The sequence below is a fragment of the Manis javanica genome, chromosome 7 (assembly GCF_040802235.1).
Source record: "Manis javanica isolate MJ-LG chromosome 7, MJ_LKY, whole genome shotgun sequence".
NCBI lineage: Eukaryota > Metazoa > Chordata > Mammalia > Pholidota > Manidae > Manis > Manis javanica.
The window spans coordinates 96,718,933-96,746,032 of record NC_133162.1 but is presented as its reverse complement, the minus strand read 5'-3'; the positions used below and the strand labels follow the sequence as shown (position 1 = coordinate 96,746,032).

Genomic DNA, 27,100 nt, shown 5'->3' with positions numbered 1-27,100 from the left:
GTTTGTGTAGGCTGAAATACGAAAAGAAGAAAAGAAACGCTCTTACATCAGAAAACCTCCCTCAAATGCATAATATACAATTTCATGTATGCTGGTGTGCATCACCGTGAGTGAAAAGATGGCACTGATAAGAGACTCTTACAATCTCTGCTAGACAAGGATGGTAACAGTGGCTAAAATTAGAAACTATGGGAAAAATACAAAATAAGCAGAATGATTTCAGTCTTATCATCTTTTTAAAGAACTTACTATGCAAGTCATCAAAATAACCCCTAATTTCAGGAAAACGAATTATGACTAAGGAATCAATATTCCATGCTGATTTTTAAATAACTATCTCCTTCACTACCCAAAAAATCAAATGGTTTTCTCATAAATACATTATTTTACTACAAGACAGAAGGAGAAAATAAAATCTGCAGAGAGAGAAAACACCTCAGATTTTAGCTCCAATAGCAGAGCCGGGTATTCACTTTTTACATTTATTTGCCAATTTCAAAACTCACTAGTGGAATAAAGAGCTTAATGCAGGTATACAAAAAGGAAGCCCCCGTGAGGTTTTCACCAGGATGAAATGGGATTAGCTTTGTAGTTCCTATAATCTTCTTCACAGAAGAATGCAATTTCAGTTTCATTGGCTGAAAAATAGAAAAACAGAAAATGGAAAAAAAATTAAAGTGAAACTAGATTTTAAAGAAGTACAGAAATCCATATTAAGTGCTTTAGAAGCCTAAAATGAGAAGTGTAAGTTGTTTTTCACATTACACTAAATCAACTAGAAGTCTAAGTTGTAGTTATCAGAATCAAGAATTCAAGTTACTTAAAAGTAAAAAAAATTAAAAACAAGAATTAACACATGAATCTGGTTTTCAGGAAATCATACAGTTTTCATTTACAGTTCTCTTCACAGTCCTGGAAAATAACAAACCTTTATTTTTTCAAATTTGCTGCTCAGTTACTCAAGGAGGAGGAAAAACTCTTTTTTTCCTCTCTGAAATTAGCCTGTAGGTATAATAATTTAATACTTAGAGGATCAGTAGAATACTCTACAGATCACTTTACATTCTCCCTCATGACCCATCAAAATATGTGTCTGAAGAAGTTAATTTTTTTGTCTGCTTATGATTAATTCATGAGGCTTCAACAATATGCAAAGTGAAAGACACAAATTGGCTTCTACCGCAATACCTTCAAATACCTCTAATTATTCACAGGGGATATGGCACAGCTAAAGGACCCAGAAAGGTTCTGAGCAGTCACAATTCTTTCAACCTAGCAGGTCAAGGACTCTGTCTTCCAAAACAATAAATCAGCAACATTATTAATTCAGACTGGAGACAAATCTGATGGAAAGCCTTCCAATTATTAAACATGCAATTCTTTAAGGTGATGCGCCAACAAGTTCCACATTCGCTTTTTAAATTAAACCAGAAGTTAATACAGTCTGCTTAGCTTTTACAGAAAGAGCAAAAGGGCCTTCAGAATCTTGACAACAAAACAGGCAAGATTATTTGTAATGAATACTGATCACTCAATTAACATATCCTCTAAAAACTGACAAGTAAAACTCTTCAAGCCAAATAAATAGGATAATAAGGAAGGATGCCAAGGATTATCACCATCCTCTTAGTTTACAACTGTCACTACCTCATTAGAATTTATCACAAAAGAATGAAATTAAAGAACTTAGCATGACATTTCATTTAAAATGTTTTGCTGGTTTTAAGAGTATCAAATTCAATGTTTCTCAATCTTAAGTTACCTGTGCTCATTACAGAAAATACAGAAAGAAGAAAAAAATCACCATGGTCTCAGATCCTCATTCCAGTCCTACTACATCTTCAAGATTAAATGAAGATTAATCTTGATGAAACTCAGATTGCAAACTCTTGTCACAGTGAGCCTGGGATAGGGGTGAGAAAGTAGAGAGAAACTGGGAATCAATGAGGAAGGGCTCTAAACAAATGCATTCTGCGCAAACAGGAACTTCATGTGACATTAAATATTACAAGAAAATAGCCTGTGAAAAAATGGCTAAGAGGCTCCACATTTGGAATCAGTAAAATGGTGAAAAGGGAACTTCAAAACTTTCAGTATTGAGGGGGAAGATATTTTGAGGTCTATCCTTTATATGAAAAGCTCCCAGCATTTCCTCTTTTAAAAAGAAGCAAGCCCCAAGTAGACCTATATAATTTGCCAGTGATTCAAATTATCCTTCTAATGGAGAATGAGCAAAAGCACCCTGCCCTAATCATCGCAAAGCAAGGTTTTACCTGCAATGTGCTGTTTACACACAGAATTTTACATAGTGCTTTGCCTACACAGCTCTGCACTCAATACACGCTAACTGTAATTACAATTTTCACGTGCTGCAGTTGACACTTAGCTGTACCCCTTTTGAGAAACTAATACATGGTACAGCTCTTCAGTACAGTACTAAGAGGTTCAGAATAAGCTAGTGTAAATAAAGGACTGACAAAGCATTTTTGTTTTGACATTGGTTCTCTTGTGTCTAAGTAACTTACAGATCAACCCACTGTTTATTTAAAGTATTCATGCCATCTCTCATAACACAAGCCCAAAATGAAACCATCTAAGGTACAGATTTTGTTTTCAGCTGAATGCATTTTTTCAGGAAACTAGACTGGCAATGTGTTAAATCCAAATACTCCAGATTGAAGACATTTTTCACCCTCAACAAACTAGGAAACAACACACAAACTAAAAGTTAATTATTCTGATTATTCAAAAGACATAAAACGGATTTTAAACTTTAGTAATGTGGCCCTCAAACAGATATAGAATATGATGTTTTTTTAAATCAGTAAAATCTGTTGAAAATGTTGAGAGAATGACTTCACGTATCATACTGCAAATATACTTGCCAATTAAAGTAAAAACCGAAAGTGAATTATAGAAGATTTTCAAGACCTCTATAAAATCATCCTTTCCACCATTATCACTTAAATTCTTGTTTCCCAAATTCTACTTAAAATTGCTCCAGAAGAACCCTCAAGAAGTCTCCCGTGTGCCAATCCCCTAGGGCACCTGATTTTAAATTAAATGTGCTGCAGGGGCAGTGTGCTCAGGTGCAGAGTGCCTTGGCATGTGAATCTGAAATGAATCTAAAATCTAAAATCCAGTAAGTGCATTGTCAGTTTATCCCTTTGTTTTACTACCAAATGAAACCAACAAAGAACCCTCCAAAAATATTTGTGGATCATCTTAATACTGACTTTCAAGGTTAATGTAACAGACACAAGCTACGACATTCAAATTTTAGATATGCAATTAAAAACTCTGTAATGCTTCCAAACAAATCAGACACACACATATACCTTTAGCAGGAAAATAATAATAATGACCTTAAGTAAAAAAATATAAGAAAGCCAGTTTTAAATGTAAATTCTTAAGGAAAATTAAATGCAACATACTTAAACTCTTCAGTTTAAGTAAACTCACCATTGGGTGAGGGCTTATTGCACAATTTCTAAGTCCCTAACCTCATATTAGTTGGCCCAAAGTAGTAGAAGGCATAGCAACTGTTGTCTGGAAAAGAGATGAGACACATGCACTGACTTTGTAGTACAGATAACCGTCAGGACAGGCTGTAATGGGGCTGCAGTAATGTGGTAATAACTGCAGATTATTAGTGAAAAAAATATATAGTCAGGGCCATATATTTGCAATGTATCTGCAGCAATTTGAGACCAAAAGGATATAGTTTCACCCTCTCTCTTGGCCCAGGAATACATCCTGTCTTTCCAGGTGTCACAAAATCCTAATCTACAAATCATTCAAAACTGGGCTCATAGCACAGTTATATTTCTAAGTTTTCAGGGAAGAAGGTCCGCAGTCTGGAGAGGAGGTCCCAATCACTATGCTTTTCATTTCATATTTACTTCAAGCATCTGTTTTAGATCAGCTGCCAGAGAAGATCTCAAACTACAGTTTGAAGAAAGCAAAGAGTAAAATAAATCAGACCTGGACACATGCCTGTGATTGCACAGTGGCGAGGCGAGGGTAAAAAGGGAGGAACAATCATGGGAGGTTCCTTCTGACAGCTTGCTCTGGAATCCAAATTCCCTGAGCCCACCACCTGCTTTACCCAATAACAGACTATAGGTCCTTTGATGTTAACATGAAGAACAGGATGTCTAAGGAGGAAAGCATGTATGCCCTAAGAAACTACTACCCAAGAAAGAATGGGAGAGGGATCCAAGCCTTAAGGAAACACAAACATGATCAAATATGATCCTGATAAAAAAAAGTGGGAGTGAAAGAATGCTGCAATAGTGCTGTACATCAGAGATAACCAAAGGTGCTAGGCACAAAGGCAAGGTTCCGGCAGTGGGTAGACAACAGGAGTACAAACAAAATGAAAACCACAAGGGAGTTTTGGAATCATTATAGGATCTGGCTTGACATGCACTCTTCCCTGAGATAAGCACGGTTTGGCCCACTGTATCTTGTTTCAATAAAACACAAATATTCCCAATAAAACACAACTAGCTTTAGAAGAGTTACCCTGCCATAATTTCTTTCCTAAACCAAAGATAATTCAAATGATAATAGTAGTAGAATGTAACAAAATGAAGAGAGGTAAAAAAGCACCCACAAAATACTTAACATGCAAATTTATCACTCAGGGGATTAGTCCATAAAACTACAATTGTTAATAACAAGGTAAAAAAATCTTTGAATTACAAAGGAATTTCTAGGGAAAGCTTTCTGCTTCCTTCCATAAGGCAAACCTTTTTACTTATGTATTTTAGCTCTAAGTGCAAAAGCAAAAACTTCCCCTGATATCAGGAACAGAATATACAATTGGGATCTGCAATGCAGATAAAAGACCAGAGTAGGAACCAGAGAATTTCTCTGTGAGAAAAGAAATCTTCAAACAAGTTTGTTCCCCCAATTTTTCCCCCCCTCACAGCCTTTACTTTCTTTCATAAATTGTGCAGAAAAGTCATAATGATAAATTTGTTACACTGGCATTATTTCCATGGCAACTGGCTGGGATAGCAGTAACAAGTCTACAGCAAGATCAAGTGGTAAAAAGGGAGAGAATGATGACTTAGAATTTTTCTCTTAAACCTCTTAGAAACCTAACCAGACACAGCCAAGGGAGAGAGAATTCCCTAGAAAAATCACACACTTCAAGTATCATTTTTACAACTCTACTCCCACTTAGGATTTTGTGTTGCTCTCCAGGGACTAACACGTGCTTCCCTGTGCATGACTGGCTTGTGCTCCGGAGCACAGCAACGCTGCTCTAGGGAACGAAAAGCAACAGGCAGGAAAGGAAATCACTCCCAGCAGGGAATGAAGCTGCCCTTGGCCAGGGCTGTGGGCTTGCCAGGGCAGGAGGGTAGTCAGCTCTGGTAATATCATGAAACTGGCGGAGAACTTATGAAAAGGCTCTGCTGCTGATCAAAGATCCTGGGCCTTAAAACAGGGATGACAAAAAGATGGATGTGAGTCTCACTTTTATAATTGATTCAGTATGTAAGTCTGAAATTAATGACAGTTAAACCAACTCATTATTTATTAAATTCAAAACATTTGCTAATTGCCTTCTCTAAACTGGTTTCCAAATAAGTATTTTGAGGGCCTTTTACATGTATTGTTCCAGATGGTTTCACACACATTCTTTTACTCAAACTCTGCAACAGATTTAATTATTTGTTTTGTCTTACAGAAATCAAAATAGAAGCTCAGAGAGACTAAATGGCTTAAAGAAGGTCACAAAGCAATTTAAGGCAGAGCCTTCATTCAAATCAATTTTCTCCAACTTCAGGGGTTATTTTTTAAAAGTGGCTCCTCAATTTACAACTAATGCATGTAAACTGTAGAAAAAATTTTAAATTACAAGAGTAACTAGACAATATGGAAAAGAAATTGCTGGCCATACCACCACCTAGAGAAACCATTTTTATAATTTTGGTGTATGATGTTTTTCTTCAGACACATACAGATGTGTAAATATATGCATTTTAATGGTATCACAAAATATATTCTATGTCCATCCAAAAAACAAAGCTCTACATCAGTAATTCACAAAAAGAAGGAGAGAGAGAACCCGGCCACCTCTTCAATGTGTATACCGACCTCACAGAGCTTGAGGGCACTCCTGTTGGCTTGGTAACAGCTAAGATGGAAAGCTTTCAGAAAATCTTATTGGTCAAACTCACCTATAGAAAGTTAGAAGTAATAAACTCTCCCAAGAGTAGTACAAGAGTAATATCCCAACACTGGCTTGGATATTACTACTTGTCCTATGTCCACTAGTCTTATAGTCACTGTTTGTCCAAGGTCACCCACAGTAACTGGCAGAATCAGGTTGTGAACACAAGCACTTCAGCTCTGGTCTCTAATTCTTAACCACTAGGTTAGTATACTACATCAATCTATTTTCATGTGCATTTTTCTCATTACTAATAGGACTGAACCATTTTGCACATGTTAGCTATTCCTATCAGAATTTCTTGTTTGTCTTTCTCATACTGACTACAAGAGCTCTTTATATAAAGTCAGACAAATAACTTTTTATTTACCATAGATGCAAATATTTTTTCATTGTTTATTGCTTCTCCTTCAACTCTGTTTACATATTTTAGTCTTTATGTGGTCAATCTATCACTTCTCCTCTTTACGGCTCTTCCTTCAAGGTCATGCTTAGAGAGTTCTTTGCCCCCCACCAGGATTATAAAACTATGGAGCTACACTTCATTTTTCATAAGTTTTTCTTAACATTATGACATTTAATAGATCTAGAATTTATTTTGGAATAAAGTTTGAGATAAGGATTTAAATTTTATTTTCCTAAATGCTTTGGCAATGGGCCCAATATCATTTTTCTGGCTAATTCATTCTTTCCCCCACTTACTTGATATATCAAAATTTTATCATATTATAAAATCTTACATTTCTCAGTTTCTTTTTGGAGTCTCTGGTCTTTTCCAAGGAGCTGTCAATTCCTTCATCAATACCAGTCTGTTATATTCATTACAGCTTTATGCTTTAACAACAAGCAGAGCTTGTGTCTAAGTGCCACATGCCTCAGTAACACAGTTGCCACCTGCTATAATAATGCAACAGCTTTTGAAGAAATAAATGCCAAAATAAAAATTATTTTTCAAATAATAGCAACCAATCTTATATATGTCTCTCCATAATATGGAAAGACACTAAATCTAGCAAATAGTGTAGACATATGCAGAAACAAGTGTTAAGATTTAATTAGATGTTATTTAAAAACCTTATTTAAATTGGGAGATACATCAGGAACTTTCTTTAGCCACATGTGTAATTCAAAAGTGAACTTAGAATTTTTTTGACAGGAATTCTATTAACCAGTACCTGTAAATAATTATAAACTAAGTGGGATATGTGCTGTTTCATTAGAATCACTGGGCACAGAACTATGTCAGAGGCATAACCTCTTTGACTGCTCACATCTCTCTTAAAATCTTCACTCCTACCGCCAGATAACCTTTAGGTGTCTATACACAGAATAAGAGTGACATCTAATGGTCACAAAATTGTCACACAGCATTTCTTTCAAATAGAACTACATTCATACTCCAGGCTGAAAAGCTAAATCAGGCAATTTTTCAGCTGCACACACAAGGCTCCTATTTGGAATTCCATGACGTGGTCGGCCCGAGTGACCTGGATGACTGTCGGAAACCAGACTGCTTGTTACCAAACAACATCTCACTTCATTATCCCACATTATATCTACCAGCTCCATTTCTCTCAAACCATCAGTTCAAATGATGCTGATAAGAGTAAGTAGGTTATGAAGTGATAACCTGTCAATCACTTAAAATAACCTTCAGCATAATTCTGAGCATACCTTCTGAGAAGAACTATTTGCATTCTGAACACTTGGAAAGCAGATAGCTACTGCCCTCAGTCAAATGAACTGAATGTACATCATTCTTTTCCTCCTTTGCTGAATAATTACCAGGCAATGTAAAGAGCACTGAGGGTAGCATTTACTTTGTGGTGAGTTATCCAAATATAATCAGCCAGCCATCACCATACAGGCCTGGGAAGTGAGTGCCCCCTCCAGCACTATCTAAGGACTCTTTCTCACCAATTCCAGCTGCTTTCAGAGTGCTGTCTTCTTTCAAGAGTAGTCTGTCATCATCTTCCAAACTCAACACGAGTTCATTTGTCTAGAAAGAAAGAAAACCTGCATTTTAGCAGTACGACTATGTGTTTCATGTTTGGTAAGATTTCTCAAAGACAGTACTGCTCCTTTGGGTCATAGCAATAATCTAAGTCACATTCTACTCCCAGTGTTGTAAGGGGAGAAGTAATCAGTGCATGCCTACTAAGCATGCACACTGTAAAGCACTGGGGAGACAGCGCTATACAATGGTACTTTGGAGCTTGATCTGGGTTAAAATTCAGGGTCCACCAATGACCAGATGTGTGCTTTCAACAAACTATATAGCCTCCTTAGACTCAGTTTTCTCATCTGGAAGAAAAGGGGAAAAGAAAAGAATGCATCTTCTCTACCACCTTACAGTGAGGATGGAATGAATAGAGCCCATAAAACCCTCAGCATGATGTCCATCACATGGCAGGCACTCTCTGTCAGCTGCTGCTGATTTATTACAGTTGTCTCATCTCAGAACTCCAGGAGGAATCAGAGGCTAAGACACAGGCCCAAAGTACATGGCTGATTAGTCATGGAACTGTTTAAGCTCTGACCAGTCTGACTTCTGAGAGAAGCAAATTTACTTTGATGTAAAGTCCACATATCTAAAAACCTTGCCCTAGCTAATAAACACTTGACCCCATATCATATTAAATGGAACATTTTCTATCTGATTTGGGGGTAGAAGTAGATGAGTTTTCTCTCTAAAGATATTTACAAATTCAGTTAAACATTATAAATATAGGAGAAAATTGAGGGTTGATACCTGCGCCTACATAGCACACAGAGGTGACCAGCAGCTGTGCAGGCAGTACCACTTGCCAACCAGAATGCAACTGTTCAGCATTGGGTTTTATCTCTAGAATATGGCTGAGAGGGACAGTCAGCAGAAAGGCCACACAGCAGTCAAAATAGAAGGCCCAGAAGCTATACAACATGGTTCACAATTTTATTCATTCCAGAGCACACAGATTAAAAGGTGAGATAAAACTTCATTAAAGAAATCATTTTAGAATAGGTAATATATACTCATGATTGCAAAATTCTTCAAGTACATATGGATAGAGAATGAAAAATAAGTCTCCTTCCAACCCCTATCCACTATCTACCTAGATCTCCTCCAGAGAATTTGTACCAATTCCTGCATATCCTTCCAGAGATCATCTCTGTATATATAAAATGCAGGTAGAGATGTGCATGTAAACTTTTTCACCCAAATAAATAATGTTTTAACACCTTATTTTTGCTCATAAAATATAGTTTTAAATAATTCAAAATCAGTATACAAGCTGCCCCATAATTTATCAAGGCTACTGAGTATTCCATTAAAGGGATACACACATACATACACACACACACACACACACACACTCTCTCTGTCCCTCTCTCTCTCTCTGTCTCCGCCCCTATTGATGGACATTTAGGTTGTTTCCAATCTCTTACTACCATAAACAATCCTGCAATGAATATCCTTGTACATATATTATTTTGTATACATATCAATTTTATCTGTAAGATAAATTCATAGAATTGTTGGGCCAGGGAATATATGCAATTTTTATTGCAACAGATATTGCCAAATTACTCTCCAGAGAAGTGGTATCAATTTACACTAATGCCACCAATCACTGAGAGAACCTGTTCCCCACAACCTCACCAACATGTATTTTCAATACCTTCTGATCTTTGCCAACCTAATAGATGTAGATTAAGTGTAGTCTTAATTTGTATTTATTTTGAGTAAAGTCATGAATATTACTTTTTAATGGACTTGTAGGATAATTTTTTAATGGATTTGTAGAATATCATTATATACTAAGAAAATTAGGTCTTTTCTGTATATAAGTTAGAAAAATTTCCCCCAGATTTCATTTGTTCCTTGAATTTTCTTAGAGTGTTTTTAATAGAAAGTACTGAATGTTGAACAAATTAAAAGTAAAATGTTTCCATTTTTAATGGTTTTCTATCATTAATTTTTCTGTTTCCTATCATAAAGACCTTCACTCTAAGATCACTTTTAAAATTTCATGTTTTCTTCAAATATTTTTATTAAATTTTAAAAATTTAATGGAAAATTTCAAATATATATAGAATAATATAAAGAACCCTCTATGTACCTATCACCTGGCTTGAACAAATGATCCTCAATCTGTTTCATCTCTACCCTTATCTATGGGTTTTATTTTCATATTTAAGTCATTAACCCAATGGGTATTTATTTTGGCATAAAGAAAGGATATGGATTCAACTTAAAACTGTTTCCTAGATGTCTACCCAATTGTTCTAATAACATTTATTGAATCCTTCATATTTTCTCCATAGATTTGAATGTCATATTTACTATGCACTAAATTCCCAAATACATTTGGGTCTATTTTTGGACTTAAAATTCTCTGCCACTGAACTAACAGTTCATGTGACAGTACCACACTGTTTTCATTGCTATCATTTTATAATTTAGATAAATTCGGCTAGAGCTAGTCATGCTCATTTCTTTCCTTCTTCCTACTAGTCTTCATCATTTATTTTTTGCATAGTAATTTTATAATCAGCTTTAGTTTATATATGTACATAACTGTTAGTATTTTATTTGAGTGGCATTAAATTTGTAAATTAAGAGAAAACTGACATTTTCATGCTGTTGCATCCCATCCAAAATATCCTAAGCATTTCCATTTAAGTCTTACTTGGATCCTTGGCATGTTTTACTTTTTTGTTAAATTGAGGTAGAATTCCACATATGTAAAATGCACAGATCTTAAGAGTTCAGTTCAGTGACTCTGAACAAATGAACACCCTCACTTGCATTTCAAAGTTTTCTTCTAAAATATCTTACACATTTCTTATAAAGTTTATTCCAGGGCATGACTTCTTCCTTTCATAAGTTCTGAACACATATAGTTATCTTGTTTCCAAACTTACAAAATACAAAATATAAATTAAGAGTTTTTATTCCTAATGTTTTTAGTAGGAATTATTCTGACTTTATAAATAGCCTAGTGAATATAATCCATAGCACACACACATATACATTTTCTTATTAACCATAAATCATGTTCCAGTAATTATTTGCACTATACTATTCATTCATTCATTCAATAAACACTGAGCTCATAGTCCAAATGGAAGGCTCTGGTGGAAAGATATCCAGACAGCCTTCTATTGTGATGGGAAGAAATTTCTGTGGACACCTGGTAATTATAATTAAGCAAATCTCTAAACCTAGAAAATAGGGGAAATGGGAAAAATACCTTTTGGGACAAATTCACTATGATACAGGAGTTATTTGGAAGTCTCTCCTTTGGCTGAGGAAGGAGATAAAATACTGCTGGTTTGGAAAACTAACAGGCTGGGCAAGGGATGTCTGCAGGCCCTGCAGATGGGGAGTCAGATAAAGCAAAAATGAGGACAGGTGGGTAAAGTTTATCTGAAGCTTTAAGACTGTATCCATAAAAATATAATGACCCCTTTCCTTATAAAAGTTGAAGAGGAAACTCAAAGAACCATCTCGAAGATATATAGTACGTACATAACTAGAATTGTTACAGTTTAGATGAAAGTTTATAAAGCCAGATTCCAGAAAAATGCTAAGTGAGTTAATTTGTTTTGGGAGTCCCTCTTTAAATAAATACTTTATATAACAACTGGAAAGATAAGCCCTTATTTTACAATTCTAATGTGCCAGGATGTAACATGCATTTTAAATATAATAAACACTTCTAGGGCACAATAATTCGCAATCACAATATAAGTTGGTCACAGGGATGGTAGTACAGCATGGAGAACAGTTAATGATTCTGTAACACCTTACTATGCTGACAGGTAGTAACCACACTAGAGGTAGTGAGGATTTAATATTATGGGTAACTATTGAACCACTGTGTGGTATATTTGAAATGAACATAAGATTGTATATTAATGATAGTTTAATAAAAAATAGAGAAAAGAAACAGTTCTAATACATTTCCAACTACAGAGGAAAACTTCCTGATTTTTTAAAATGTCATGATATTGATAATTTGAATATTAGCAACTAGGTCTTCACTAGGATAAAGGAATAACTTGCTAATTATTCCTTTTAGAAAACATGTACATATAAACAAGCCCAGCAATGTAAAAATGCAACACTGAATAAAAAAATGACATGACACATTATTTAACATCAGTTTCAAAGAGTATGTTGCTTTAACTTTACTTTATATTATATCTTTTTTCCCCCTCTACAATAAGACCAAGTTTCCTATTCTCCACATTTTAGGGACAAAGTAAGAAATACTCCTGGCTCAGAGGAGAGAAAATGGAAGCATCTGAGGCCAGATACAGTAGAGAGACATTCTAATATCCATACCAAGTACAGACTCCAAACCACAGCCCCAGCCACATGTGAGCACTCAATTTTAAAGCATTGACAATGAATATTATCAAATTTGTATCTATAACCCTTGGTATAAAAAAAAGTTACTGGAAAAAAATAGCCCTGCCAACACCTTGCTTTTAGCCCAGTGAAAATGACTTTGGACTTCTGGCCTCCAAAACTATAACAGAGTAGATGTGTGTTGTTTTAAGCTACAGGGCAAAATAAAAATTTACGTCACTAACTCATAGTCAACAGATATATCTTCATGCCATTTTCTTTGTGATCTCTGGTATACATTTATTTGAAAGCCGATTGAGCTTATGAAAGGCATCTATGACTAGAAAAGAATGAAATTAAGCAAATTCATAAATTCTTAATTCAAAAGTTTTTATAGAAACATTCATATGAATGAGGCATTGGATTAGGTATTAGAGACATGAAGAGTAAGATAGGGTCCCTTATCCTAAAGCAGGTAGTACTCCATTTGTGTAATGGCGTAAGATTATTGCTTTAATATATAGTCACTTCAAGGTCATGGAGATTCAAGAAAAAAGATCATGCTAGTCTGTCTGTATGAGAAAAAAACCTTTGGTTGTGGCTTCATATAAACATTACTCTAAAAAAGTAAGAAAACAGAAATGTAAACACAATAAACACATACCTAAACAGTTCTCTTTGGGGCAGATAAAACAAAGTTAGGATTGCAGGTCATGCCCTCTGTAGAAATAGGAGGTTTATTCCCAAGAGCCACTGTCCTGGGCCTTACATACAGAAAGAGTCAAGTTAGAAACAGCAAATTATTTGTATCTGCTTTTGGCTCTTTTCTTCTGATACAGAACTAAGAAAATCAAAGAGACTGGAGTGCCAGATAACAAGGGCTTCCTTTGCATGAAACATGAATTTACCAAGTTTTATGCTTTTTTATTTTAAAAATTTGCTTGATATATTGTGGTCTCTTGAATAACATAACAGTTAGGGCCTTGACCCCCCGCCATGCAGTCAAAAATCCACAAATAATTTTTTGACTCCCCAAAATCTCAACTACTAATAATAGCCTATTGTTAACCAGAAACCTTACCAATAACATAAACAGTCAATTAACACATATTTTGTATATGTATTATACACTGTGTTCTTATAATAAAAGAAACTAGAGAAAAGAAAATGTTTTTTCAAATGGCTGCAAATCTCCAAAAAATTTTCCATTATATTTCTTAAAAGAAATCTACATGTAAGTGGACCCACACAGTTCAAACCTCTGTTGTTCCAGAGTCAACTGTACCATGTATGCTTTTTTTCTAGTTAATACATTTTTTCAAAGGACCTACTGCTAACATGGATATGACTTACAGTTTTTTTGTTTTGCTTTGTTTTTAATGGAAAAGTAAGGCTGTAGAAAGGATATTTACAAAATAAAAAATGCTATTATAATAGAAAATATTTTAGAAGTACGTGTTGAATCATTTTTTTCACTAAGTCAACCAACACTGATTAGTTGCTATGTGTCAGATACCACACATATGAGACAAACCTTTGATTTATGTGCTCGATGAATAATCTTTAGTTTATCTGAAAGAAAAAAACAAGTTGTCTTTTTACAACAATCACTCTAAAACTTCATTTCAAATTATTAAAAATGAAATAAATGAAATTTTCATTTAAAATTAAATAAGCTGTGAAATTTAAGTCCTTGCCTTAATAATAAAGTACACAATAAAAGAATAATTACTTTCACATATTATCAAAATTAAAGAACACTGTATAAAGATATCTTAAAGCCTTGTCTCTGACACACACAACTATGTTTGTGCTATAACCTGAAGTCAGCTCAGCACATTTTCCCTTAGAATAGGAGACAGGTGAACCATACTACTGTATCTGGTTTGGGGAGCTGCTAAAGACTAGGATTAGCAAATAATGTTTTTTAATATCTTAAATGAAGACAGAAATTCACAAAAACAGTTCAAGAAAACCTACTAATCTCTCACAGTAGATACAGTGACAAGTCAAATGATTATACTATGAGTTTATCACTCTCAGAATTCAAACACTATCAAAGACCACTGATAATCTGAAAAAGGCTGCTAATGCCAAAGAATACCACAATCTGCCTTCCAGTATTCAAACACTGCACAGGCTCACACCATCTAATCTGCTTTATTGTATCCCTCCTTCACTCCTTAATCTGTTTATCCTGAAGTCAGGCTACACACAGCTTTTCCAATATGTCATTTCTCCACATTCTGTAATATTCTAACTCTGCCACAATCACTATTAATTATATAATAGACTTAGCATTCAACAAGTTTAAATTCAAAGTTTCGACTGCTCACTTGGTTTTATTTAATCATTTAATTAATGTATTAGATTCCATTGTATTATTGTATCCGAATAAACTCTTAACCTTAAATTAACATTAATTTCTATCAATCATGCTGTTTAATTCAATGAGGAACTCCAACAGTGAAATGAAACTAAAACATCTATTTTAAAATAGTTCTTGATTTAACTATGTTTTAATAATTCAGAAGAATAGGGTACCTATCCAGTTAAGAACTAGCACTCTGAATTACCCATTATGTTAAATAGTTAACTTTCAGTTACCTATTGAAATTTTTAATACAAGGTCAACCTAATCCTGGGGCTATAACCATGTATTGTTAGGAAAAAAAAATAAATCCAACCCAAGTGAAATAGAAATAACATTAGGATTCTAAATATACCACAATTGCTAAAAATAAGCTTACAATATACAAAAGAAAATAAACAAATGTTACTTTTAGATTATCTATTATTCTGAGTTATGTATTATACCGTATTTCTCACTGTAAATAAATACTGGTTTATTATTGGACACCAGTTAGAGAAGACAGTAGCAGCTTTTCTACTGCTTAAAGTCTGTAACAGACACATTGTAACAGCCTTACAATCAACCTGCAAAAATGTAGTTTGACCTTACCAAATATTAATCATGTTCTCTATCTTTTGCTAATGAGCCTTAAATTAGAAATATCTTTGCTCTAATGCATTCTGCAAACCCACAAAAATAAAAAAAACACATCTTTGAGCAGCAGAAGAAATGCTTTGAACAAAAATAAGTCTTCATTATGAACAGAAACAACATCTGTGGGTATTGTTTACTTAAATGCAAACTGCTTGAGGAGAGTAACCTCATGAAAATATGAATAATATGTTTGTGGAGTATTTAAGATGTTTGCACCAGTATTGTTTAATCTCACACAGCCTTATGAAACAACAATATTAGCAGCTCTGCACGGCACAACAACCAATACTTACTTCTTACACACATGTATAATGTCTAGGTAATATGGATTTAAAATTAAGGCAACATCCTCTGTGCTTTACAAGCACAGTCTGGTCAAGGTGAATCAATAATACATGTAAGGTGCCAATTAAAAGCGGGAAGAGGCTATGACAAATCTCAAACTCTCAGTGGTCTGGCCAAGAGACCCAGCCCTCGCTAAAGTACTCAGAGAAGCAAATAGCAAAACTGAAACTGGGTGTGTCTTTTCCACTCCCAAACACACTGTGAGTTCTATTCCCACAGAACATGCAGCAATACCGGAGGACGGTGACAGATGAGAAAGTAACACTTCAGCTTTTCTTATTGAAGAACACAAAGCAGCAGATTGTTAAAGAGCCAAACTCAGTCACTTGAAGTCTATCAAAGCCTAGTGATTCTCTAATTTCTTCACAGATAAATGTATTCATTTTTCCTGCTATTCATCTGATTAGTATAGAAATACTAGGATGAAATGGTATTAATAAGGTAAAATAATATAAAAGATCATTACCTCCATGATGATTAGCAGCAAATACTCTGATGCTTTCAATTTCTAAAATTTACCTTTCAAAACAACTTACATGGAATACAGGTTTAAACACATACACCCACACGCAAAAAGGAAAACTGTATGTAACTTCTGGTTTGAAATGGCACCTGCAGGTGGACTTAATGTAAGGTTATATTTCACAGCATTACACTTTGAAAGCCATGAAAGTCAAAATTGAGGAGTTTCACATTTACTTAATCATGCTTTCTGTTCCTTTCTCTTATTCAATAGTTAGCATGTAAATTCTGTAAATCCAATAACTCAAAGTACTTTCCAGTCAGTGCTTTCAACTTCTCCGGACTACCCCTCACGACCTCCCAATTAGTCTCTGGATATTAAGATGCACACAGACGGTGAACGTTGTGATTTCAAAGTATTTTAGGTCATAAGTTGCTCCACCAAATGGGAACAGAATTTAAAGCCACTCCAAAAAATGATCTAAGTTAATAAAAAATTTATATTTCAAAATGTCAGTAGCAATTAACAGAAAGGTTTATCAGGTGCATCATAATTTTCAAGGGAAGTCTCAAAGTTTGATGAATGTCACTATGCTGAAGGCCAGTAACTGTACCATTGTGAAACAAAATAAGAAAACCCAGCTTCTTGCCTTACTACTGCATTTTAAAATCAACAATTGCAACAAATAAAACGATTGGCATTTAAAATGTTATCTCTTATTTCCAGCATTTAATCATTTCTCCTTTTCTGATTACCTGGCAAAGAAATTCACTTCAGATAGTTTGCCAGACATGCTATTTCTCACATGCCACTTCCCTACACTATTACAATTTGCTTTAACAACACACTAGGATTCCTGTATCTCTAAAGAAACTTCCCTATTGGTTTTTTTTTACATAGTTAATGTACAATTACTTGAACAACATTATGGTTACTAGACTCCCCCTATTATCAAGACCCCCCCACATACAGCATTACGGTCACAGTCCATCAGCGTAGTAAGATGCTATAGAATCATTACTTGTCTTCTCTGTATATACTGCCTTCCCCATGTCCTCACCCCACTACATTATGTGTGCTAATCGTAATGCCCTGTTTTCCCCCTTATCCCGCCCTTCCCACCCATTCTCCCCAGTCCCTTTTCCTTTGATAACTATTAGACCATTCTTGCGTTCTGTAAGTCTGCTGCTGTTTTGTTCCTTCAGTTTTTTCTTTGTTGTTATACTCCACAGATGAGTGAAATCATTTGACACTTGTCTCTGCCTGGCTTATTTCACTGAGCATAATACCTTCTAGCTCCATCCATGTTGTTGCAAATGGTAGGATTTGTTTCCTTCTTATGGCTGAATAATATTCCATTGTGTATATGTACCACCTCTTCTTTATCCATTCATCTACTGATGGACACTTAGATTGCTTCCATTTCTTGGCTATTGTAAACAATGCTGCAATAAATATAGGAGTGCATATGTCTTTTTCAAACCGGGCTGCTGCATTCTTAGGGTAAATTCCTGGAAGTGGAATTCCTGGGTCAAGGTGTATTTCTATTTTGAGTTTTTTGAGGAACCTCCATACTGTTTTCCACAATGGTTGAACTAGTTTACATTCCCACCAGCAGTGTAGGAGGGTTCCCCTTTCTCCACATCCTCACCAACATTTGTTGTTGTTTGTCTTTTGGATGGTGGCGATCCTAACTGGTGTGAGCTGATATCTCATTGTGGTTTTAATTTGCATTTCTCTGATGATTAGCAATGTGGAGCATCTTTTCATGTGTCTGTTGGCCATCTGAATTTCTTCTTTGGAGAAGTGTCTGTTCAGCTCCTCTGCCTATTTTTTTATTGGATTATTTGCATTTTGTTTGTTGAGGTGTGTGAGCTCTTTATATATTTTGGATGTCAACCCTTTATTGGATCTGTCATGCAAGAATATATTCTCCCATACTGTAGGATGTCTTTTTGTTCTACTGATGGTATGCTTTGCTGTAGAGAAGCTTTTTAGTTTGATATAGTTCCACTTGTTCCTTTTTGCTTTTGTTTCCCTTGCCCAGGGAGATATGTTCATGAAGAAGTTACTTATGTTTATGTCCAAGAGATTTTTGCCTATAATTTTTTCTAAGAGTTTTATGGTTTCATGACTTACATTCAGGTCTTTGATCCATTTTGAGTTACTTTTGTGTATGGGGTTAGACAATAATCCAGTTTCATTCTCTTACATGTAGCTGTCCAGTTTTGCCAACACCAGCTGCTGAAGAGGCTGTCATTTCCCTATTGTATATCCATGGTTCCTTTATCATATATTAATAGACCATATATGCTTGGGTTTATATCTAGACTCTCTAGTCTGTCCCACTGGTCTATGGGTCTGTTCTTGTGCCAGTACGAAATTATCTTGATCACTGTGGCTTTCTAGTAGAGCTTGATTTGGGAAGTGAGACACCCCCTTATTTATTCTTCCTTCTCAGGATTGCTTTGGCTATTCAGGGTCTTTTGTGGTTCCATATGAATTTTAGAACTATTTGTTCCAGTTCGTTGAAGAATGCTGCTGGTATTTTGATAGGGATTGCATTGAATATGTAGATTACTTTAGGCAGGATGGCCATTTTGACAACATTAATTCTTCCTACCCAAGAGCATGGGATAAATTTCCACTTGTTAGTGTCCTCTTTAATTTCTTCTAAGAGTGTCCTGTAGTTTTCAGGGTATAGGTCTTTCACTTAATTGATTAGGTTTATTCCTAGGTATTTTATTTTTTATGATGCAATTGTGAATAGTATTATTTTCCTGATTTCTCTTTCTGCTAGTTCATTGTTAGTGTAGAGGAATGCGACAGATTTCTGTGTATTAATTTTGTATCCTGCAACTTTGCTGAATTCAGATATTAGATCTAGTAGTTTGGAGTAGATTCTTTAGAGTTTTTTAAGTACAATATCATGTCATCTGCAAACAGGACAGTTTGACTTCTTCCTTGCCAATCCAGATGTCTTTTATTTCTTTGTGTTGTCTGATTGCTGAGGCTAGAACCTCCAGAACTATGTTGAATAAAAGTGGGGAGAGTGGGCATCTCTGTCTTATTCCCGATCTTAAAGGAAAAGCTTTCAGCTTCTCCTGTTAAGTATAATGTTGGCTGTGGGTTTGTTATATATGGCCTTTCTTATGTTGAGGTACTTGCCCTTTATACGCATTTTGTTGAGAGTTTTTATGATGAATGGATGTTGAATTTTGTCAAATGCCTTTTCAGCATCTATAGAGATGATCATGTGGTTTTTCACCTTCTTTTTGTTTATGTGGTAGATGATGGTGATGGTTTTTTGAATGTTGTACCATCCTTGCATTCCTGCAATGAATCCCAATTGATCATGATGGATGATCTTTTCGATGTATTTTTAAATTCGGTTTGCTAATATTTTGTTGAGTATTTTTGCATCTATGCTTATCAGGGATATTGGTCTGTAATTTTCTTTTTCTGTGGTGTCTTTGCCTGGTTTAGGTATTAGATTGATGCTGGCCTCAGAGCATAAGTTTGGAAGTATTCCCTCCTCTTCTACTTTTTGTAAAATTTTAAGGAGGATGGGTATTATGTCTTCACTAAATGTTGATAAAATTCAGTGGTGAAGACATCTGGTATGGGAGTTTTGTTCTTAGGTAGTTTTTTATTACCAGTTCAATTTCCTTGCTGGCAATTGGTCTATTCAGATTTTGTGTCTTTCTGGGTCAGTCTTGGAAGGCTGTATTTTTCAAGAGAGTTGTCCATTTCTTCTAGGTTATCCAGTTAGTTAACATATAATTTTTCATAGTATTCTCTCATAATTCTTTGTATTTCTGTGGTGTCCATGGTGATTTTTCCTTTCTCATTTCTGATTCTGTTGATTAGTCTGGCTAGGGGTTTATCTATTTTGTTTATTTTCTCAAAGAACCAGCTCCTGCTTTCATTGATTCTTTCTATTGTTTTATTCTTCTCAATTTCATTTATTTCTGCTTTAATCTTTATTATGTCCCTCCTTCTACTGACTTTGGGCCTTATTTGTTCTTCCTTTTCCAGTTTCATTAATTGTGAGTTTATACTGTTCATTTGGGATTGTTCTTCTTTCCTGAAGTACACCTGTATTGCAATATATATAGCAATATAGCACGACCTTCGCTGCATCCCACAGATTTTGTGATGTTGAATTATTGTTGTCATTTGTCTCCATATATTGCTTGGTCTCTGTTTTTATTTGGTCATTGATCCACTGATTATTGAGGAGCATGTTATTAAGCCTCCATGTGTTTGTGGGCTTTTTCATTTTCTTTGTGTAATTTATTTCTAGTTTCATACCTTTGTGATCTGAGAAGCTGGTTGGTACAATTTCAATCTTTTTGAATTTACTGAGGCTCTTTTTGTGGCCTAGTATATGATCTACTCTTGAAAATGTTCCATGTGCACTTCAGAAGAATGGCATCTTGTTGCTTTTGGATGGAGTGTTCTGTAGATATTCATTAGGTCCATCTGTTCTAATACATTGTTCGGTGCCTCTGTCTCTCCTTATTTTTTGTCTGGTTGATCTGTCCTTTGGAGTGAGTGGTATGTTGAAGTCTCCTAAGATGAATGTATTGCATTCTATTTCACCCTTTAATTCTGTTAGTATTTGTTTCACATATGTAGGTTATCCTGTGTTGGGTGCATAGATATTTATTATAGTTATATCCTCTTGTTGGACTCACCCCTGTATCATTATGTAATGTCCTTGTCTCTTGTGACTTTCTTTGTTTTGAAATCTATTTTTTCTGATACATGTCCTGCAACTCCTGTTTTTTCTCCCTGTTAGTTGCCTGAAATATCTTTTTCCATCCCTTTACTTTCAGTCTGTGTATGTGTTTGGGTTTGAAGTGAGTCTCTTGTAGGCAGCATATAGACGGGTCTTGTTTTTGAATCCATTCAGTGTCTCTTTGTCTTTTGATTGGTGCTTCAGACCATTTACATTTAGGGTGGTTATCAACAGGTATGTACTTATTGCCAATGCCAGCTTTACCAAAGGTTCAAGGGTAATTCTCTCACTATCTGGGAGTCTACTTTAACTCACTTCATGTGCTATTACAAACACAACCTAAAGGTTCTTCTTTTTTTTTTCTTCTTTTTCTTCCTCCTCCATTCTTTGTATGTTATGAATCATATTCTGTGCTCTTTGTCTATCCCTTGGATGACCTTTATTTAGCCTTAGGAATACTTCCATCTATAGGAGTCTCTCCAAAATGCACTGTAGAGGTGGTCTGTGGGATGTAAATTCTCTCAACTTTTTCTTATCTGAAAATTGTTTAATCCCTCCTTCAAATTTAAATGATAACCTTGCTGGGTAAAGTATTCTTGCATCAAGGCCCTTCTGCTTCATTGCATTAAATATATCATGCCACTGCCTTCTGGCCTGTAAGGTTTCTGTTGAGAAGTCTGATAATAGCCTGATGGGTTTTCCTTTGTATGTGATCTTTTTTCTCTCTCTAGCTGCTTTTAAAAGTTGGTCTTTATCCTTGATTTTTGCCATTTTAATTATTATATATCTTGATGTCGTCTTCCTTGGGTCCCTTCTGTTGGGAGATCTGTGCACCTCCATGGCCTGAGAGACTATCTCCTTCCCCAGATTGGGGAAGTTTTCAGTAATTACCTCCTCAATGACACTTTCTATCCCTTTTTCTCTCTCTTCTTTTCTGGTACCCCTACAATATGAATATTGTTCCATTTGGATTGGTCACACAGTTCTCTCAGTATTCTTTCATTCTTGGGAATTCTTTTTTTTCTTTGTGCCTCAGCTTCTTTGTATTCCTCTTCTCTAATTTCTATTCCATTTATCGCCTCGTTTACTACTTCTAATCTGCTTTTAAATCCCTCCATTGTATGTTTCATTTCAGATATGGAATTTCTTAATGATTGAATATCCAACTTAAATTTGTTCCTGAGTTCTTGAGTATTTTTCAATACCTCCATAAGCATGTTTATGATTTTTATTTTGAACTCTCTTTCAGGAAGATTGGTGAGTTCAGTTTCATTAGACCCTTTTCCTGGGGTTTGTGAGATTTTGGTCTGAACCATGTTCTTTTGACATGTCATATTTCTGTGTGGTGCCCACTAGTGCCCAGAAGCTCCTGTCTCTGGAGCTGCTCAGCCCCTAGAGTGAGGTTGGGGGTCATAGGGGAGTGGAGCTGGTACCTGGCAGGAGGAAATATCTGTTTCTTGATTCCCGCCTGCAGTGCCTATCTCAAGTGTCAGAGCCAGTGGACCAAGACACAAGCCTCTGTGCTTTGTGTCTACAGTGGCTGTAGGCTGAGTCTCCTTCTGGCTGGCCTGAGGCCAGTGCAGTGATTGCTGGTTTGTGAACCAGTGCAGGCAGGCCAGAAGGAAGGCGCAACAGCCTCTGTGTCACATTGGGGGTCCTCAGAGCTGAGTAGGAAGCCACGGGGATGGGGCACCTGAAGCTCCTCAAAGTTCCCAACCAGCTGGGCAGAGCATGCCCAGACAACCTTGTCTAGCTCTCCCCTCCCCTGCACAGCAAGCTCTGTGCAAACCCCGCTCCTTCAGCAGCACTCTCACTGCTGTGATGCTTCTCAGACCGCCTGCCTTTCCCTTGTCCCAGAGCAGCTGGGTGTGGATCCCCTCCTCCACAAATCTGTCTCTCAAGCACTCCACCTATCTGTGCTCCCCAATGTTCAGAGCACCACACAGTGTAGGTTTCTGCTCCCAAAGCAGACCTCCAGGGCTTGGTGTTCAGCAGTTCTAGGCTTCCATCCCCTCCCCAGCTCTGTTTCACTTCCTCCTGTTGGTGAGCTGGGGTGGGGCAGGGGCTTGGGTCCAGCCTGATAAAGGCTTTCATACGTTACACTGTGTTCGTGAGGTCTGCTCTGTTCATGAAGTCTGCATGCAGTCTGGTTCAGCCTCCTTTCTTGTTGCTGTTTTAGGGTTAGTTGTAGCAATTAACTATATTTTATACTATTTGTGGTTTTGGGAGGAATTCTCCATCTCACCTCTCACGCCGCCAGCTCAAATCTCATGTCTAAGAATCTTACAAGAAATCTCCCCTATTGGTTTTGATTTATGGAAAGTAAACTCATTTTTGAAAAACAAATTCAAATTCCCATCAATATAAAACTGAAATTTTATTAATATGTTTTTAAAAAGTAAGAAAAATTGTTTACCATATTTATAATTTCTGAATGGTGCTAGCAGACTGGTCCTTAAAGGGACATCTGTAAGATAAAGATTATTTTTATTACAAAATACTCAAATAGACACTACAGTATATGCACAGTCTTTTGGCTCTGCCCTCCCATCCCAGACTAAGCTAGTTTGAAAAAAATGATAGAGCACAAAATGAAGCTCACATGCCAGGAAAATACAAGGATAATCTAAAATAATGGAACCACTGATGAGATGTTGAAAGTGCTAGCTGAACTAAGAATTCTGTAACACTATTAAATGAATTGGCATTTTATAAAACACAGTAGCATCTATATACACTTGAAATAATGGTATACATTCTTGAGACATTATTTTCCATATAGTTGATGTTCATTAAGCATATGAATCTGAGAACCAGCCCCTTGAGGATCTTTGGCCAGTAGTGGAAACTAATGATCTAGAACAACCTACTACTCTTACCAAAATTCAGATAACCTACAATTTACTCTAACTCGGTGAAGAAAACAAAACAAACAACCAAAATAAAAAAGACAGAGTAAATATTCTTTTTAAAACAATGTTCCAAATATCAGAATTAGTTTTAATTAATAACTATGATGCTACAATCCCTACAGAAGGCAATTTGGTAATATATATATCAAGATTACATATGCATATACCCTCTGGCCATGCAGTCCCACATGGAGAATTTATCATAGAAATATTGTTTGCACACTCTTGTATGTGTGTGTGTGTGAAATGAAATACATACAAACGTACTAGCTGTAGCATTGCTTGCAACAGCAAATACTTAAAAAAATCTAAATGTCCTTCAATGAGTGCTTGTTAAATAAATTCTACCATGCCCACACAATGAAACATATTTTTCAACTCAAAAAAGGGAAGAGGAAGAGGAAGAAGCTCTCTAAAAACATGATAAGATCTTCAATTATGTCAAAGGTAAGGAAAGCACAAGGCAGAATATGATTTTTAGTAAAACACCTTTTGAGTAAAAAGAGGAAAAAGTAAGAATATCTGTTTGTATTTGAAAGTATTTATACTTCCATGGACAGGAGGAGCATGGTGCAGTAGTCACATAAAGAACAGAAATGGGAAGGAGATTTCACTGCATTCCTTTTTCTATTTTTATCTTAAAACAACATGAATGTGTTATTACTAAAGAGAACTTTTTTAAAACCCCACACATCTGAATCAGGACTTTTTTTAAGGTACATTTAACTTTTAAAGGACAAATATATACCAAAACAGATATGATTTATTCATTTATGTTACAAGTATTTAAAGTACCTATGACCAGGTATTCCAGGACAGTGTGAGAAAGAATCTACCAAGGTAAGACCCCACTCTTGAGAGCAAACACTCCCATGTGAATCCATAACACAGGTATGCTCACAGACAGGGCTGGTGCCTTATAAGTGTGGCTCCTACATGCTACATATTAGAATCACCCAGCCCAGCACTAGTGGATCAGACTCCCAGCAGGCTGGTCCCAGGCAGAGATGTTTGAAACACAAAATAAAAAACTGAGATGATTCTTGGTCAAACAAATTCACAGGGGCCAGACAGTTGACACAAGTGAGACAGCCTAGACAGGAGGGGCTGTGAGAACCAAGTGCACATACCCGATTAAAGAGAGCCACTGCCACTCAGTTCCAAGGGGTTGCCTGAATATTTAAACAAAAACACTAAAATTCTGTGGTTTCAGGTGAAATTTCCTGACTTTTAAAACACCATAGGACAAAGGAAACTGCAATCAGGATTTACCCGCCAGACTGCCCCCTCTGGCTTAGGCTTACCAGAGTTTACCTACACAAACACTTTATTTTATCCTTTTTGTTTCTCACTCACTTATGAATTATGGACCCAGGTGTTAATTAAACATTAAAAATAATTAAATTCATTTAATTTACTCCATTTATATTTCCTGCACTAGGCAATGAGACCCCTGGAAGAAAGGGGTGTGTAAGGAGCAGGTAGCTATGTGAAGCCACTCTCACTTGTAAATGTCTGCAGTCAATGAGAGCAAGTTGTTGTCTTACGTTCAATTTAGACTTCCAAAAGAAGAAACAATAACAGGAATAAACAGGAGTGCCTTTCCTATTTGTTCCTTTAGGTCAGTACAAGTGTCACAGCCACAGAGTTCCCTTGACAGCCCAGGTTCAAGAAAGGCCTCCTCAAAGAGCTTCCTTCATGACATTTATACAATTATAATTTCGTCTATTTACTTATTTTGGCTTCTTTTCCCACTAATTCACAAATTCTGTGAAATTAAAACACTATGCTCTGTCTCCCAAAACCTAGGGCAGCATCTGGCACATAACAGCTTAACAAATACTGGTTCCATGAGGGCAGGCACCACAGCCTATGTTCCTGATTGTGCTGCCAGTACCCCAAAGAGTGCCTGGAACACAGCTGGTTCTCAAAAATACTCATGAATGAATAAATATGACTTAATCCCTTCAATTGGTGGTTAAGAAGACTGGGGTCCCAAGAAGACAGCTGGTCAGCCGAGGGGACTAGAATCCAGCTGTGCTGACTCTGAAACTGCTGGACAGAGAAGGCAGGAATAAGATCATCTTCAAGACTGGCAGGAAAAAAGGCAGACCAGGGGTTACATGCATTATGGTGAGATAACCGCTTCCATAGAAACACATATAAAAATACCTGAAGAGAGGGAGAAAAGATCACAGCGTGAGTAATGGAGTAATGTGGCAGAAATCTCCTTCCAAAAACATATATATTTTGAAAATACAGCAAATACAACTATTCCTAAAAGAGTGACCAAAAGTAACAGTACCCCAGCCAGTCTACATCTGGGAGAACCCAACATCTCACGGAAAAGGGTAAAATAAAAAGCCACAACCCAGTGGAATACCAGCACTTCCCCCACCCCAGATAAGCAGCAATAGGTAAAGAATCAGAGTGGGGAGGGAGTGGAAGCACAGGACTGCTAAATACCCAGCACTAGAAATCTACCCCAGGCGCACAGAGGAGCACAGGAGCCCTGGAGATCAGAGGGGTTGAAAAGCAAAGTCTGAGACTAAGACTGAGAATAGTTTCCCACAACTGGCTGCCCTGGGACAAAAGAAAAGCAGGTACTTTAAAGGACCTCCCAACAGTCAGAGGGCTGCTAAAGGGGCAAGGGTTTAGGAAAAGGCATAGATGGATGAAATCATCATAGCACACTCAACCCAGCAGGTTGGGAACTTTCAGGAGCTTCAGGCGCCCTATCCCCCTGGTTAGCAATGCAGCCCCTAAGCCCCTGACCATGATAAGCAGTCTTCTGCTCCTTCATCAGTGTGGGCACCAACACAAAAAACAGCTGTCTGCACCATTGCTACAGACCACCCAGAGGGTAGCCCCACCTACAGCAACTACACAGCTTAAGTCAGAGACTTTTCCCTGTGTGCAACTTACCAGCCCAGACCCAGAGGCTGCTTGCTATGCATGACTGACCAGCTAGACAGCAGAGATGGGCACTGTGACCAGGAACCACGAAAGGACTCTATTATTGTGGCAGAACCCACACCACTCACCTGCAACTCCCGCCACCACCTAAGGCCATCCCAAGGGCCATCCTGTGCACAGAGGTTT

At 36.5% G+C, this 27,100-nt stretch overlaps 1 protein-coding gene across 6 annotated transcripts in view; it reads right to left on the bottom strand.

The window, feature by feature from the left end:
• Window positions 1–436: 436 nt before the first annotated feature.
• The window catches only part of C7H2orf76 (chromosome 7 C2orf76 homolog), a 112,626-nt gene continuing 85,962 nt past the window's right edge, over window positions 437–27,100 (bottom strand). For 4 of the 6 annotated variants that reach the window (XM_037001045.2, XM_037001046.2, XM_017680167.3 and 1 more), the window contains 4 exons: window positions 23,503–23,553; window positions 14,062–14,099; window positions 8,105–8,186; window positions 437–638 (listed from right to left, as the gene is read on the bottom strand). In XM_037001045.2, coding sequence (XP_036856940.1) covers window positions 562–638; window positions 8,105–8,186; window positions 14,062–14,099; window positions 23,503–23,553 — 248 coding nt within the window. In that variant the 3' untranslated portion in view covers window positions 437–561. Of the gene's footprint in view, window positions 639–1,804; window positions 1,904–6,927; window positions 7,102–8,104; window positions 8,187–14,061; window positions 14,100–23,502; window positions 23,554–27,100 lie in introns of those variants that run through there. The other 2 variants (XR_005056687.2, XM_073241332.1) reach the window with 2 other exon arrangements.